Source organism: Acomys minous, assembly GCF_964271855.1.
Source record: "Acomys minous genome assembly, chromosome: 13".
Classification (NCBI taxonomy): domain Eukaryota; kingdom Metazoa; phylum Chordata; class Mammalia; order Rodentia; family Muridae; genus Acomys; species Acomys minous.
Genome location: NC_140495.1, coordinates 18,944,516 through 18,962,112, shown reverse-complemented (window position 1 = coordinate 18,962,112; position 17,597 = coordinate 18,944,516). Strand labels below are relative to the sequence as shown.

Genomic DNA, 17,597 nt, shown 5'->3' with positions numbered 1-17,597 from the left:
TTGGCTGACACAGAGCATGTGTGCTCCGCTGAACCGAAGCCTCCGCTGTCTCAGGCCAGTGCTAACACTGCAGACTACCCGAGGCATAGCAACGTGTTTTGTTTCTATAGCTTCACATTTTTCTTATTTATATTTGTGGAAATGCTTGTCTTTTTTTTTTTTAATGAAAAACATTCATTCCTTCTTAACATAATAGTTTCCATTTCGATTTATTTGAAACAATTGGATTTAGTAATAAAATTATGTTGCAAATGCCCAGAAGGTTGGAAAAATGGTTCCACATTTTATTGCACCCAAAATGTGGACAATAAGTCGTGTGTTCAGGGAGATTTTTTGCTTAACGTATCTGTTACCTAATTATAGTGTAACATCTGTTTGGCCAGTTTTGCTTCTTAAATTTCCTGTTTCAGTTGGAAGAAACCCCGGGCCCCTTTCTAGTTCCCCACACAAGTCATGTGCACACCTCTGGGTCTGCACGTTCAGACAGCTCTGAACGTGGCTGTGGCTGTGGAGACTCACATGGCAGCTGAGGTGTGGCCTTGACTGGATGCCAGGCCGAGAAGGAGTGGAGGTGCTCGGTTTAGGCTCTGTGCCTTCCTCCCCACGCCCCCCCCTTTCACGGATGGAAACTATTTAAGTGATTCACTAGGCAAAGCGTGCATGTAGGATTTCTGGAATTACACATCATCACATGTAAGTGAGGAAATGCCCCCCACCCCCACCCTGTGGCAGGAAATGACTCCTCTACTGTTTGTACATTTCATGTTCAGATTGAAGGAAAATTGGGAGAGAAACAGGAAAAGAAAACCAAATCTAGTCTCCCTGCCTTAGGTGGGCTCCGTAACGTGTTTATAAGACGGTAGGCTTTTATTGCCTTTCATCTTGTTGAGGGAGCTGAACAGAGTCCTCCCATGTAGCCCACTCTAGTCTGGAACTCAGGATCCTCCCCCTCACGCCCTCCCCCGCAGTGGGGCCACGGCTTGTGTGTCCACCAGCCATGTTTCAGAGTTTCCTATGGCTATTTTCTGATTGAATCATTTGCTTTTATTGAGCTCCCACTCCTGCACATGCTCCTTTAATTTTCGCAGCCTGCCTTTCTTTCTCAGAGCCCTCTGGGGACATGAGTATTTCTTTTCCAGTCTGGAATGATTGTTTTCTAGGCACGTGTCAGTGTGATTATCCTGGGATTCGCATGCATCACTTCCCTGAGAGGCACTATTTTCTAATAGTTTGGCTTCCCTTTCTTTGTTTGCTCCTTTATTTTGCTTGATTAGATTCTTTGTTGTTGTTTCAAGTCAGGGTCTCTCTGTGTAGCTTTGGCTATGCTGCACTCACTCTGTAGACCAGGCTGGCCTCAGGCGATCCACCTGCCCCTGCCTCCCTGAGTGCTGGGATTACAGGTGTGCACCACTGCACCCAGCTCTTGATTAGATTCTTACCTGTTCGAGAAAAAAGTGCCTACTAGCCGGGCAGTGGTGGCGCACACCTTTAATCCCAGCACTCGGGAGGCAGAGGCAGGTGGGTCTCTGAGTTTGAGGCCAGCCTGGTCTACAAAGTGAGTCCAGGATAGCCAGGGTAACACAGAGAAACCTTGTCTCAAAAAACAAAAAAATAATAATTTTTCAAAGTGCATGTTAGGTGAATTACCAATCTTACTTGTTGATTTGCATGTTTATTCCACCCTCACAAGAGTTGATAGTTTGGCTAGGTATAGAATTCTCAGCATGATCTTCTTCTCATCCAGCATCACTTGCAATTTGTGAAAAGGATCTGGAGGATCCGCCCTCTTTCCTTTTGGGTGTCTTGTTTTAGTCTCTCTGAAACCCTTGAGGGTTTTCACTTTATTACTGATATTTTTTAACTGTTACATTTATTCTTTTTTTTTTTAAGGAGGCAAAGTTGAGGTTTCTTCTGTTGCTGGCATTGTATTATTTTCCAGGTGTTAGGGTTCAGGAATAGTCACATATTGACTCCTCAAACACCAGACGCAGGTTGAAAGGATATTCATTGAACGCTTAACTAGACACTGACCAGCCGGGGGCACAATCTGAACTTGGGAGTCAGACTGTGCCATTGAACCGTTTTCAAAATGAGTTTTAAAGAAACACACACACATACACAATCAGGCAGGAGAAATCCTTTTTTTTTTTCTAGGTACAGTGTATTCACCCAACTGGGAAGAATTATTGTCCATTGTGTCTAGGTAGCTAGACAAAGCACTTTAAGCTGATCAGCTGGGAATTAAGGGAGGGGAGCACTTGGGGGCTTTCCAGCCGTATAGAAGTAAGGAACATAGCAGGGCATTGCAGTCTGACCTCTAATAGAACACATGTTTATTTTGAACCCAAGCAGAACATGCATTTATCGTCTATTGTTTTATTCATTGGACCTTCCTGGTCTCAGGCACGTAGAGCCTGAGAACTTGAACTTAATTTCACCTCATAATCAATATGGAGACTTGAAATCAAAATGTTTCCTGCTATGCTAAGAGCTGGTATTAACAAAAGAGCTACAGTCATGCTGAGAGCTAAAGTAGGTGTTAATGAGGGGCTATAGTTATGTACAGAGTTTAAGCCGATTCTAACACAGGCACATTTCTTTCCTGTGTAGGACTCCATAAGCAAGTTCTCAGTGGAGCAGCTCTGAGATCCCTTTAGAGTCAGCTGATGGTATGACGTCATTCTTAGGAGAGTACAGATGGCTTCATTTCCCTAGTTAAGTCATTGGTTGCCTTCACAGCCTCCTCACTCCTGACCCTCTGCAGGACCTTGTATCACTGTCTAGAGAGCGGTGTCTCTATTCATTTCCCTAGTCATCCTGCCCTCGCTTGTTTCCCAGATGTTATTGGAATCTCTCATCTTTTAGTGGCCACAGCACCCCAGTCCGGCTTCACCTCCCCTCCAAAGTTTGCCTTGATTATATTTTTACATGCTTATATCAGTGAGAATCTCAACAGTGGTGGGCGGCAGACACCAGTCTGCCATTTTGAGTCCTTCCTAATTGGTTTTGGGAAAGCTTTCCGCTCTGCCTTCGTTTGCGGGTTGTTTCCGGTGTATGGTGTTCCTCCTCCCTGGTGTCTTCTCAGTTAGATTGAAAACCTGCAAGATCTCCAGAGTGTGACCTGCTGCTTCCCAAGAACCACAGAGCCAAGCATTTCAAATCAAGTGCTGGTGTGAAGAGCAGGCTGCCCTTCCTGAGGGTGCCCTCCCTTGCCTTGCATATAAATGTGCGTGAGTGTGAATGTGTGTGTGTGTGTGTGTGTCTGTATGCACACGTGTGCATGTATGATATTGCAGTACATGTATGGAGGTCAGAAGACAACATTTGCAACAGTAAGTCAACGTGTCAGCCTGGGCTGCCTCTTCACCCTCTGAGTCATCTCATTGTGCCTTCAGTGTGTTTTTTGCAAGGTCCCAGGGAGGAACTCTCACAAATCCTAAAATGTGATAGAATAAGCTTTTACCTTCACATTAGAATAACTTTGTTGTCTAATTTTTCACCCTTAATAAGCCCATAAATAACCCTACCATTTGAAGATGGGATCAGAACCTATAAAGTATTACATCAGACATATAAAATTCTACAGCCTGTCCAGCATGCTAATGCTTAAAGTGGCACGAGTGAGAGAGAGCATGGTCACTTTTGCCTCAAGCATCACAGCTGTTTCACGTTTCCTTAACATCTGGCTGTTCTGGCACAACAGCTTTCCCCGGTGGAGTCCAAGCCTGTCTTTGCCTAATCCTTTTTCTTGAGTGATGTATAGCACGCACAAAGTGTTATCATGTCAGTGAATCCAATAATTGGCTCCTTTTCTGACCAGAAATAAACCTGGAGAGAGTAGAGCCTCCAGAGTGAAATGTTTTCTCCTTTTCTCTTTGTTTTCTCCTGTTCTTAGGAGCTGGGAATCCCAAGTGCAAAATTGCAATTGTTTTGGGAAGAACGGAGACTGCTTCTGCATCCAGGTAATAAAGCGGTTCTATAGAGGCCACGGAAAAATGAGCCAGGTTTTCTTTATGTCCACTTATTCACTTAAAATGTACCGCGTGGGCATCCCCCCCCATAATATAAGATACACTCAAGTGTTTTATATCTCAAGTGTTTTACTTTCCGAATCCATCTGGGAGGCGATGTAGGCAATGAAGCCGTGCACCCCTCCTATGGAGCTGCAGGCATTAGAAAGAGTGGCTGCTGCAGTTGGCAGTGCAGGCCTGCAGAGTGGAGGCAGGAGGATCACTCAAGTCTGCTCCACACAGCAAATTCCAGGCCAGCCTGGGTTACTGTAGTGAGACCAAACCAAAAAAAGAGGAAGTGGATGTAAAGTGTTCATGAATCTTGAAAGATATCTGCAGGAAGTAATTAGAAATTAAAGACGTCAGCGTTCGGTGGTAGAAATCTTGCTGTCATGCCCAAGGCCCTGGCTCAATCACTAGTGCTGGAAAAGAGAGAGAGAGAAATAGAAATGTTCAGAGTTGTCAGAAATGTGGAAGGCTTTGGATGTGTGTGTTAAAGGCAATTGTCTTTTTGTTTAATTTTAATCAGTTGTCCCCTACCATTGTTGAGTAGTGAGCCGCCTCAAGTTACATTCACTTGTTTGTTCGTTTGTTTGTTTGGTTGGTTGGTTGGTTTTTTGAGACAGAGTTTCTCTATGCAGCCTTGGCTGTCCTGGACTCACTTCGTAGACCAGGCTGGCCTCGAACTCACAGCAATCCACCTGCCTCTGCCTCCCAAGTGCTGGGGTTACAGGCGTGCGCCACCATGCCCAGCTGGTTTCATTCATTTTTGAGCCATTGTTTCTGTTCCAGATCACAGCCTGTGTCAGGCTAGGCTGAGCATGCCTTTGCCCACTTACTTTTCCAACCATCCTTGCGTTTTCATCCTCTCATGAGAACAAACAACCATTTCAAGTCTTACATGGTTTCCACAATGTTGTTTTTTCTTTTCTTCTTGTTTGTTTGTTTGTCCAGACACAAACAACACAGCATGATTCTTGTTCCAATGGATACACCTGGAGTGGAATTAATAAGGCCTTTGTCAGTGTTTGGCTACATGGGTAAGTACTTGGTAAACACTTCTATGCATGGCACGCAGGCGCAGGGAGATGAGTCTGCAGGAACATGGAAGGGAATTGGCAGCGCTGCTGTGCATCACGTGCACCATTAGAAACCCCTTTGGCTGCTGCAGCTCCTTAGTACGCTAGGGAAGGGCCAGACAGAGCAGATAAGAAGGGGACGGCAGCCCAGCTTCCTGCCTCCTTGTTTACACTGTGGAAAGGGCAGGTTGTCCTCAGGGAGCAGGCATGACTGGCAGCCTTCTCCCTCTGTGTGTTTGTATATTCAGAAAGGAACCTTCAGTTGTGGGGGAGAAAAGAGTCAACATTTAAAACTTTGAAAATGAGTAAGACAGCTGGAGTTTCTTACTTTCTCATTCTGGCAATCAATGCCTGACAATGCAGCGGTCTGCTCAAAGGACGAATGAAACAGATGGATAAGTCAAGTTGACATAATCTGCCATCTGGACCTGGTGTAGGACCATTTGCACCGGGTCCCCCGTTTCCGTTGCTCTGAGACCTCTTCAGAAGGAGGATGTAAAAGCCTCTGTCTCAAGTAGTTTCTGAGACCTCTTCTACCTCCAACCATTGAGTTTGCTGCAACATCGGGTGCTATGGGCTGAGGGCTGAGTTCCACCCGGGAATGTCCACAATATAGTCCTCTTTCAAGTGCCATTTCCACTGAGTACTTACACTTTATGGCAGAGCCACTGTCTGTGAATTCTTTGCTCACCTCATCCTGCATTTGAAATGATTACTTTTTGTTTTATAGATAACGTACACGGCGGGCACTGGGAGGTCCATTTTAATCACGTGCGAGTTCCCGCCACCAATTTAATACTGGGTGAGTCTTGCCATCCAGTACCCGGCATTCCTGTCCCGGCCTGCATCTGGGGAAGATGCACAACTTCGGTTAAACGCTTCCCACCTCCTTCCAGTTATCAAGGGAAGTGCTCATCCTGTGGGCTTCCTTATGTGGGATGATATTTGGGTTTTATTTGAATGTTAAATGACAGTTTTAGATTTTATTACCAGCTGGAAACATAGCTGAATATAAACATTATCCAATTCAGAGCAACAGGCTTTTTCTAAAGGCCTGGTCAGGGCTCCCGACCAGTTTTAAGGAAATGTCAACACTTTCTTTCAATTCAGATCTGAGACAGAACAGAATAAAATTTAAAATGTTCACTGCATGCCTGGGACGAGTCCATCCTTCTATTCACTGGAAACTTCCCCAACCTTCGAAGGAGGCTTTTGTTTCTCACCCACCTGCACCGACGCCACCGCAGGCGCTGGGACTACAGCGGACAGATGACAATCTGTTCCTCCTTTGCCTCTCCTTGTCCATCTGTGTCATCCTTATCCATGTTCGATTTTTTTTCTGAACTCTGGATTCCTAAGGCCAGGACAGTGTCTTCTCCACCACTGGGGAACTACTAAAGCAATTCAAGAGACAGTCCTTACATCAGACTGAAATCCAAATCCCCTACGTCATAGTGACTGTTATTGTAGCATTGACTTTTTCCTCACCACAAGGCTGTTTATGTTGAGGGCATCTCAGATTTTCCTAGGATTTTTGTAGATGAAAGGGTCTGGCTGGGCCATTTCCGTGTTCCTTTTGCTGTCTCCCAGGTGAAGGCAGGGGCTTTGAAATCTCCCAAGGCCGCCTTGGACCTGGAAGGATCCACCACTGCATGAGAACCGTGGGTTTGGCCGAACGCATCCTGCAGATCATGTGTGACCGGGCAGTGCAGAGGGAAGCCTTCAAGAAGAAGCTGTACGAGCATGTAAGGGGATCGTGTCCTTGAACTTGCTGTAGCTAAGCTACTCTGACCTTAGTAAGAAGAGCGTCCGTGCTGGACAGGTTTCCTCTATGGGAGCCTGGGATTCTCTGCTGTGGGTGTGGCCATGTACGGGGTGAGAAGCTGCATTTCCCCTTGTGAAAGATGAAACAGGCCCTCTGTGCTTCAACCCCGAGTACACGGAGCAGGAGGATGGCTTCAGCGTGTATGAAAACAACACATAACTCAGAGAAAGAGGGAATATTCTGTTAGACTTAAAAAAGTGGAGTGGGGCTGGTTCTAGAGGAAGCCATTTTGCTTCTGATGGAGAAACATAGAAATGGGGCCAGCGTTTGGTGGGAGGTTACATGATTTTTTAATTTTCATCTTTAAATTATATACTATTGGGTTTACTATTTACAGCCCACTATAAACATAGGCACAAATAGGCATTAACCTTAGACCATGTGTGTCAGCAGAAGGGAGAGGTGGGGCTGTAGACTCTGGAGAGCTGTCTACAAGGAGGGATAGCCAGCTCACTACCCACTTTAAGAAAGCCAGCAAACTTAGTGTTTGCTCACATGCTAGTATTAGGCCTAGCATGTGTTGGCAGCAGGATGGTGTTTACTGCACAGGTGTGTGTTGTTGCGCTAGACCCCAACCCCCACCCTATCTCCACCTCGTTCAGCTATGACCTTCTCAGACTGTTTCAGAGCAGCTTGTTGTTTAGGTTTGGTTGTTTGTCTTGTTGGTTGGTTTATTGGGTTGCTTTTTTGTTTGTTTGCTTGTTTGTTTTTGGGGTTTTTTTGGGGGAGGGTTGTTTGTTTGTTTTTGAGATGATCTCGCTGTCCTGGCGCTCACAGAGAACTACCTGCATCTACCTCCCAAGTTCTGGGAAGAAAAGCACGCACAGCCACATCCAGCTTCCACTTAGGCTTTTTTTTTTTTTAAGATGTATTTATTTATTATGTATACAGTGTTCTGCCTGCGCGCCAGAAGAGGGCACCAGATCTTATTATAGATGATTGTGAGCCACCATGTTGTTGCTGGGAATTGAACTCAGGAACTTTGGAAGAGCAGCCAGTGCTCTTAACCTCTGAGCCATCTCTCCAGCCCTCCACTTAGGCATTTATGGGCTGTGTTTATGTCTTGTGAAGTAGTCCATCTTCAGTGTTCTGAGAGCAGCGTTGGTACAGATACAAATACTAATGTTAATAGCAGCAACATTGTAGCAGGGGAGGGGCTGGAAGGAGAGGTCTGCAGAATACTATGGCAGTCAGTACTTAACACTAATATCTGTGAAGTGCTTGAGCTCACTCAACATGGATACAGTTTATTCACAGCATCGTTTTTGAGAAGAATGCAGCCAGCTTCATGACCTCATACCCAGGATCAGTTTGTGGGGAAGCCCCTTGGTGTGGAGAGAGTACTAGGGGTCAACAGTTGAGGAGCACTGTGGGAAGAGGTGGGGTCCTGATGGATGCAGCCCTGTGGCTGCCAGAAAGGGACTTCAGAGTTGCTCATAGCACTGACTATGACCTCTTCCGGGCGTCTTTTCAAGATTCTCTTGTAAGCCCTGGAGGAAGGCAATGGGAGGGCATGAGGGGGTGTCCAGCACGCATCCTGACCACAAGGCTCTGCCCACATGCTTTTGAGTGATGCTTGCTTGTTTGTTTGAGGCAAGGTTTCTCCGTAGCTCTGGCTGTCCTGGATCTTGCTTTGTAGACCAGGCTGGCCTTGAACTCAGAGATCTGCTTGCCTTTGACTCTGCCTCCAGAGTGCTGGGATTAAAGGTACGCACCAACACATGTGATTTGAGCGGTGTTTTTAATGCACCAGGGAGGCTTCCTCCCCTGTCCTTTACTGTGTCCTGCTATGCCAGCGAGCGCTTGAAGACCATGTGTTTTTCCTACTGGAACCCTCTCACATCTGGCTTGAATTAATTGAGCTGGCAGAAGCAAAAAGAGAACGTGGAGGCATGTCATAAACAAGAATCTGCTCCAGCTATTTTTTTTCAATTTGTAAAAATGACATTTTGTTTCCCTGAATGTGGCGACTCCTTCCAGCTGCCTTCTAAATTGTTCCAGCTGTAAATTGCAATTTCATCTTAGTCAGTGTATTTGACTGTTTTCTGGAGCTTTCAGTTTTTACCCTTCAGGGCTTTTTAGCAAATCTGGGGTCTGAGGAGACCCAGCTGGGAACTTGGTCCTTCATCCTAAAAGCTAGGAAGGGACTACATTTAAGTCTGTTCATGAGGTTGTGATTTCCCGTTTTTCATTCATCAAAAACTTCACTGACTGCCAGCAGCTTGCTTGAACTGAGTTCTGAGCCTGTTCCCACCTGTAAGGCTAGTCCTGACCTGAGTTCAGGAACCACAGCACCCTGCTTCCACGGCTACAGTTTTGAAAACTAAAAGGTACATGGAGTTCATTCAGAAAATATTTTCACTTGACCCACTATATGTGATCACAATAAATCAATATAAAAGCAGGATTGATGAGGTAATTTATATTTTTTGTTTTTGAGGTAATTTACATTTTAAAATTGAGTGCACATTTTATACTTCGTATTACATTTGCATTCACATTAGACCCACTTCAAATCCTAGAAGCCATATGTGGTTGAAGAAAGGTGACCGAGTGTAAGGTGGCAGTGGGAGGTTCGCATGGCTTGAATCAAGCACTGTAGCCTACTGATCAGGCTTAGCAGACATCGCAAACAGCATTCTGTGTCTAAAACTGGGGACCCCAAATCCATTTTGATCACCTAGGATCATAACTATGTCCCCTGGGCTTCGGAATTATGAGCAGCCTGCTGCTTCTGGGGCTTACGGTCCATGAAGCCATGGTCATGTATTTGCCTCCGCTGTTCTAAGTTCTGACAAATGAAGAAAACACAAGAGAAATTTCACTGAGATAAGTGAGAAGCAAGCGCTTGTTCTCACTGTTTTATTTTGAGATAATTGCAGCCACACATACAGATATAAGTAACGCCAAAGATCCCTTCTCTTCTACCCACTTCTCTCCAGCGCTAGCAGCTTGAGAAGCTACCATATCAGAATGATGTTGATGTTGTCGTGGATACCATTAGGCTCCAAATTCCCATCACTACAGGCCCATTTAGGTTGTCCTTTTATGAACCAAACTCACTTCACTCTAGCCACCAGATCTTCATCGATTCCTAGCAACCATAATCTGCTCCGGTTTAAGTAATGTTTTCATTCCAGACATAGGATTCCATAATATGGAAACCCTGGGGAGTGGCCATTTTCCTCAGTCAGGGTTCTTTGGAGAATGGCCAAACTGTGATCCAGGAGTTGGTTTGTTGTACTGCTGAGCAGCACCTCTTAGGATAGCCGTGCTGCAGGTGAGGTACGCATCCGCTGAGGGACACCTGCATTGTCTATGGCTTTCTGGTTTTGCTTGTTGTCAAGCTGGTATAACTGCTTGTATTAGGTGTTCCTGTGAGTACCAACTCACCATTTATCTGAGAGAAATGCCCAAGAGAACAGACCCTGGCAATGTTCATCTCACAAGCTGTGTCTAATGGCCCAGTGTCTGCGCACCCCCACCAGCATGTGATAATGCCACAGTTGTATTTATGTAGGTATTCTGATTGATTTCTAATGATATGTCAAACTGCTTTTGTTCATGTCACTCTCATAGGGGCATCTTGTCATCATTTGCTATATTTTGCCCTTGGGCTCCTATCTGATGTCATTGTCTACCTGGATACCTTGGTGGTGTCTAGTGCATGATTTTTACATTCTGGGCACTGTGCTTTATCAGCTAGCTCTGTGCTTTTCAAATAGTTCCCCTTTGGTGTTCTTCTCCTTTCTCTTAATAGGGTCTTCCACAGAGCAGAAGTCAGTGGACGCTCACTTGTCATGTTGTCTTTGTGGCCCGTGTTTGGACATCAGACTGAGGGCCATTGCTTTGTTCCACCCTGTGGTGGGGGTTTTCTCTGACAGTTTCCCCGAGGTCTTGCATTTTGCACTGGCACACAGGGTAGTGTAGTCTTGGTGTGAGGCGCCGGCCTTCAGACCCCTGTTTCTGTCTGCCCATTTGCTCCAACATTTGTTGAAGAAGTTTCCTTCCTCCATTTAGATGCCCCTGTGCCTCTGCAGAGGCAGTCGGCCATGGTGGTGGTTCTGTGTGGTTCTTTGTTCTGTCTGAATTCCTCCCTGACTCTTTCTCTACCACACATTGTTGTACACCTCCAAATAAGCCAGATGGAAGCCTCTCACTCTCCTCTTCTCCTTAAACACCAGCTACTGCAGTCCCTTTGCTTTTCCACACAGATTTGCTCCGAAGTGTGCTTTACTTGACATTCGATTGTGTTTGCGTGACACATCTTTCCCCCTTTTCGGTTTTGCCCTTTTCGCTGTGTCATGTTTCAAGAACATGTTTTTCAAAATATGAACAGACTTACCAATACCAAACAAACACATCAAAGATCACAAGCACCAACATTAGAAAAGTGCAGGCTGGAGCCACAGTGAAATAGCTCTCACTAGAAGATTGTTAACAGTACCCAGTGCTTGGGAAGCATCCAGAACTGTCATATTCAGCTGGGATGACCACAGCATGCTACAACCACTTAAGCCAACTATTTCTTATAAATGTTAGTCAGTAGCAAACAATTCTACTTCTGGTGTTTGCTTTGAAAAACCAAACCAAACAAAAACAAAAAATGAAGAACATATACTCATGTCAGAGGCTCCATAGAAATGTTTCCCGGGGCTCCGTGGGTCAGAAGTCGGTGTGGCCCGACATCCCTCGGCAGATGAATGGGTAAACAGACTGTGCGCATATCTAGAACGGAATCATTCTCGGCAACACACGTTGCCGGCAAACAGAAGGACTTGGGCGAAGGTCAAGGCATTCCACATCGAATACATGCTAGATGACCTCATTACGCAGCACCCTGGAAAGGCAGCGCATAGGGTGGTCTGTCAGTGGAAGGTGGGCTTTGGAAATGTCGGGTTGTGTGGCCAGAAGGCTGCAGCCCTGGGGAGGCGTGATGGAGATGGAGCTCGGCACACTGTGGGACACACCGGCACACACTACAGCCTCCGTGGGGAGATTTTGTTTGGTTGGTTTGGTTTATTTTGGGGTTTGTTGTTGTTGTTATTTTATTTTATTATTTTTTGTCAGGGAAGTTGCAAGGGCAAGGACTGATAGGGATGAGATGAGTGGGATTGGGGTGCATGATGTGATATTCACAAAGAATCAATAAGAAGTTTTTTTTTAAGATATATAAAATAGGCACCTGCCACTATGCTTTACAGCCTGAGTTTGGAGATCATGGCACAACACACACACACACACACACACACACACACACACACACACACACACACACAGAGAGAGAGAGAGAGAGAGAGAGAGAGAGAGAGAGAGAGAGAGAGAGAGAGAGACTTTAAAATATACAAAATAATGATTTTTCTAAGTGAGTAATACTTCTACAATCTTTTCACTTTAACTATGGTATTCCACAGGTTGGTAGTTAGCCTTGGGTATATCAAGAGAGTCAACTCCTTGACTCAAAAATATATGCAGTGAGTGGTGGTAGCGCACACCTTTAATCTGAGCAGAGGCAGAGGCAGGCGGATCTCTGTGAGTTCAAGTCCAGCCTGGTCTGCAGAGGGAGTTCTAGGACAGCATTGCCACACAAAGAAACCCTGTCTTGAAAAAAAAAAATGTAATTCCAGCCCTTGGGGAGGCAGAGGCAGGTGGATCTCTGCGAGACCAGGCCTTGTCTACAAAATGAGTCCAGGACAGCCAAGGCTACACAGAGAAGCCCTGTCTCGGAAACATTTATATAATGCAGCATGACTTGTGAACTGCCATTGCCTACCAAAGGTTTCTCCAACAAGACTCCACTGCTTCCCTCACTCCCCTACAGGAGGTCGTGGCTCACCGGATTGCCAAAAGTCGCATAGCCATCGAGGAGATCCGCTTGCTGACCTTGAAAGCAGCGCACAGCATAGACACTCTGGGCAGTGCCTCAGCCAGGAAGGAGGTAAGCTGCCCCCTCCAACCCCCCGCATCTTCTCCGCCTTCTCCCACCCACTGGCTGTTTCAGGGTTCATGCCCCCACCCCCTGCCCCATGGCACTCACATTCCAGGAAGCTCCATGTGGTTTTGGTTTAAAGACTATGAGTGTCTGTCACCTGCTGGCTCTCCTGTCACTGGCCTGCCTGACAGAATGACTTTGAAGATGCCAGAATGCCTTAAGAACTGTTCAAATGAGTCAGTAAGGGGTGGGGGAAGTTCTAGGCTTTTCTGCATGTGCAGCATTGATGGTCCCATGGCACTCATTCACACTGGTCTGTGTCCAAAGTGTCTAGCATCTCCATATCTGGCCTTAGGCTAGAGAAATGATGGAGAGAGACTGGAGGGACGGTTCTGACACACTGTGAACATTCTATGAAAGCCGTCTGTTGCCCCTGGCTTCCCATGCATCCAGCTAATCTGGAGTAAGGACATACTCATTTTATTGTAAAAGTCCATAATATTTCTAGGAAAAAACCCTGATTCATGGAACAAAGGCCACAGACTTTGTGAGCACAAACATTCCGTATGATTTACAACTGCCTGAAATCCTTCTGGAAAGAAGGCTACTTAGAAATAGATGGGGTCTGGAAGCAAGGTCTCTTTCCAGAAGGTCTCTACTGACAGAAATACAGCCACTCAGGCAGTCGCTGCAGCCTTCTGTTGGCTCCTGTTTCAGCAGTGACTTGGGTGTGGGACTGTTTCCTTGTTTTTACTTCACAGAGAAATACCAATTCTATCAAGTCCTGGCACACTTTGCATGGCCCTGGAAAAGAACATTCTTTTCCTATCTTGCTTATGTAGATTGCAATGATCAAAGTGGCTGCCCCAAATGCTGTCTGCAAAATAGCTGACTGGGCCATCCAGGTGCACGGAGGCGCAGGCGTTTGCCAGGATTACCCTCTGGCCAACATGTGAGTAGATGCCGGTTACGGCGGACATCCACAGTGAGTGCTGGGGAGACGATTCGGTGGCTAACGTGCTCTCCGCTGCAGCGTGGAGACCCAGGTGTGGGGGGTGCACTTGCACCTGCCTGTGGTTCCAGTGCCTGCTTCAGGCCGGGAGGCAGAAGCAAGGGATTCATAGAGGGTTGCAGACCAATTAGCCTGGCGTACAAAACGGGGAACAGTGAGGATCAACGCCCAAGACTGTCTTCTGATCTCCACACATGCACACACACACACACACACACACACACACACACACACACACACACACACGCATGCACGCACGCACACACGCACATTATACACAGAAATTTTTTAAAATTATATTTAAAAGGATTGACATTAAAAATACAAAGATTAGAGCCAGGTGCAGTGGCGCACGCCTTTAATCCCAATACTCCGGGAGGCAGGGGCAGGCAGATCTTTGTGAGTTCGAGGACAGCCTGGTCTACAAAGCAAGTCCAGGACAGCCAAGGCTACACAGAGACACATGTCTCAAAAAACCACAAAAGATAAAATTAGTTGGGTTTTTTTAAAATTTACAGATGCTCTGACAGTTATTATTTAGGAAAAGAATAAAGAGGCACCTTTGTGTAATTTAAGGTGGAGTGATGTGGGCATTCCTGTGGGGCTCAGTTCTTAAGACTCAGCTGCTCTAGCAGGACAGTCAGCAGCAGTTACTGCTCCCGTTCCTGGGGAGCCACAGAAAGAAACGGACACCCACTTGTGTCTTCACCTCTGGACTGCCACAGTGTCCTCACTCTTGCATGGCCCATAGAAACAGTGGATCGCTGGGCGTGGTGGCGCACGCCTTTAATCCCAGCACTCGGGAGGCAGAGGCAGGAGGATCGCTGTAAGTTCGAGGCCAGCCTGGTCTACAAAGTGAGTCCAGGACAGCCAAGGCTACACAGAGAGACCCTGTCTCGAAAAACCAAAAAAAAAAAAAAAAGAAACAGTGGATCACTCTGATTCTGCCACCAAAGTTTCTAGTCATCGTAAAGAAGCTCCCTCGCTGGCACCAGCCGCCAGCCTCACATGGTCCAGAGTTGTGTACACCTCTGGGCAGCCAGAGTGAGTCATCCTGGGCTTTCTCTCTCCGTGTTCCTTGTACTCTCTCTTGGTTTAGGATGAACATGGCATGACGTGTTGTGTTTGTCAATAACCCTGACCCCCTACCCTCTCCCCCATCTAGGTATGCCATAATACGGACCCTGCGCTTAGCAGACGGGCCTGACGAAGTCCATCTCTCAGCAATCGCCAAAATGGAGCTCCAGGACCAAGCCAAACGGCTGACAGCCAGGATGTGAGGGAGCTGCCCTGCTCTATCCTGTGGCGGAGAGGGTGGGGCACACACTTTACCAGCTCCAAAACTTAAGTCTCACATTTCTGCAATAGTTAGAGCACGAGGCTAATCATTCACCTATGGCAAAGATTTTCGCATCTATTTTGATCATTGGGTTTTATAATGTTACGGGTCACCCAGGTGGGGGGTAAATAGGAAGTCCCATAGCTGTCATCATTGGATCTAGCGTTCTAATGGTTTAACATTTGCTTTATACACATGTGACCTGTGATGAGGTCACACTGGGAATGGTCGCGCTGATTCTGGAGTGCTGGGCATATACAACGCTTGTTACTTTGACTTTCAGGAATTAACCCCAGGCCTATTTCATCTTGTTTGGGACATATGTAGTTTTTAATAGTGTCTTGGGGCTTAGTTTAGCAGCTCAGAACAACGTAACTGGAAGTTTTCAGAGTTCCATGATAACCCTCTTCCTGACCTGACAGGAAGCAGTTCCTGTGACAGCTGGATGCGGGTGAAAGTCCACAAGAGAATGTAGCACGTAGGGAGATCATGTGATTATGGCCACTTAAGTTACATAGAAAATGCAGACGAGATCCATTGAGAGTTGGTGCTACATCAAAGTTCTGAGCTGGACCTGGTCAGGTCGCCCTCGGGCCAGTCCTGTCAGAGCGGCCCTGCAGTGCAGCTATGGACCACCACAGCCCTCTACACCAAAGTGCCACTGGCGCAACAGAGGAACCAAATTTGTAGTTTTTAAATCATATTTTTAATTTGGTTGATGGGGAAAAACTGTTAAGTACAGCTGGAAAGGCTTGGGTGGGTGGATCTACTTTTTCAAGTATGGCTGTTTTGAAATCTCAACACAAAAAGAAATATTTTAAATCAAAATTTGGCATCCAAATAAACACTGTAAGTGTAAAATACATAATTTAAAATGTCCCATGGATAATACCTTTGTATATTGATCATACACTGAATTATGTTTTGGAAATGTTGAGTTAAATAAGATATGCCTTAAATCTTTGTCTCCCATGGCCGTTTTATGATGTGAATACCATTGGAAAAATATCTGGGAAGTGTTTCAAAATTTCAAACCTAGTTATTTTCAGTCCTAAAAATCTTTAACTTTTTTCAACAGGAAGTGTGTTCATGGCCCACCATTGTGGGTGGCCAGAGAGCCTGTCTGTTGTGAGTGGTGTTTCTTCTTGGGGGCCATAGAGGGAAATCAGGGGTCTGCCACAGGCCTGGCTCAGAGCCGCGTCATGTGGGCCTTTGTAGCTTGCGCCTTTGGACCCTCAGCTCCCTCTGCCGCCTTCCCTTTTGGTATAGTGGGGTTACCCTGGGGGACTTTCCTGATGAGAACTGCTATGCCAGTCATGGGAGCCATGTAGGAGCAAGTAGAAATCTGGGAAACATAGAAAAGTGCTTTGTACAGTCTTTTTGTTTGAAGCACATCAAATCTTAGAACCAAATATACCTCACTGTAGTTCTTTAACATTTTGATTTAGAGGGTTTAGGGGGATTGTGTGTTGGGACGCCTGGCCATAAGCAATCCTCCTGGCATTATGAGCATAAACCCCCATGTCGGACCTCGAGGTTTTCTTCTGTTGGTTTTGTTTTGTTTTGTTTTTAGCAATGTGAATTAAGGTCCATTTATTTAAATCTTGTAAACACGTTCTCTGTCGCTGAGGAGACCTGGCTGCATTGGCTTCAGTTGAGTTCAGTTCATTTGTTGTCTTCTTGCCATTGTCCCTCAGGCACGCCACTCCATGTGACCCATGTCTCTTTCCTCACCTTTAATCTATTCAAACAAGAGGAGCAAGGCCGATAAGATGGCTTAGTGAGTAAAGAAAGGCATCTACAGCCAAGTCTGGTGACCTGACTTTAGTACTGGGCCCCATGTGATGGACGGAGGAAATTCCATACATACCCACATGACAAACAAACACACACAGAGAGATAGACACAGAGGTAGAATAAATAAATGTGTTAAAAAAAAAACATAAAAGTTTTTTTTTTTGAAAGTGAAAAAGTCCCAAATTGCAAAATAAGACCAAGGGAGTCCTGTCACGGTGGGTGAATGAACTGATGATAGAATTGTACTTCAGGCAGTTTCTAGGATGCTGCCCCGCCCCCACCCCGCCCCCTCGGCAGTCATCAGAAGTCATCATGGCCCCCCAAGACTTTTCCATGTGGTTAGTAGCAGAAGAGATGAAGCCTCAAGACTTGAGCATGGGAAAACAAGAGCCCCACGCAGAGGGCAGGTGCGGTCATCCTCCAGTAGGTTCCAGTGGGTGATGCCTGCTCCAGGGCAGCCGCCCGTTACCTTCCTCTGCCGTGTTGACAACACGCGAGGAAGCTGATTTCCTCACCAACCTGTGGCTGCTTAAGAAGCCTTTCCCGAGGTAATCCACACGAACCCAGGTGGTCCCCACTTACCTCCCACAGACGTGCTTATAT

At 46.1% G+C, this 17,597-nt stretch overlaps 1 protein-coding gene across 1 annotated transcript in view; it reads left to right on the top strand.

Annotated features, from left to right (window-relative positions):
* Positions 1 to 16,850, top strand: part of ACAD11 (acyl-CoA dehydrogenase family member 11) — a 65,415-nt gene extending 48,565 nt beyond the window's left edge. Inside the window, exons 14-20 of the mRNA XM_084754377.1 lie at positions 3,896 to 3,962; positions 4,965 to 5,050; positions 5,820 to 5,891; positions 6,680 to 6,834; positions 12,736 to 12,852; positions 13,689 to 13,798; positions 15,024 to 16,850. Coding sequence (XP_084610503.1) covers positions 3,896 to 3,962; positions 4,965 to 5,050; positions 5,820 to 5,891; positions 6,680 to 6,834; positions 12,736 to 12,852; positions 13,689 to 13,798; positions 15,024 to 15,138 — 722 coding nt within the window. The 3' untranslated portion in view covers positions 15,139 to 16,850. The remainder of the gene's footprint in view (positions 1 to 3,895; positions 3,963 to 4,964; positions 5,051 to 5,819; positions 5,892 to 6,679; positions 6,835 to 12,735; positions 12,853 to 13,688; positions 13,799 to 15,023) is intronic.
* Positions 16,851 to 17,597: the final 747 nt, after the last annotated feature.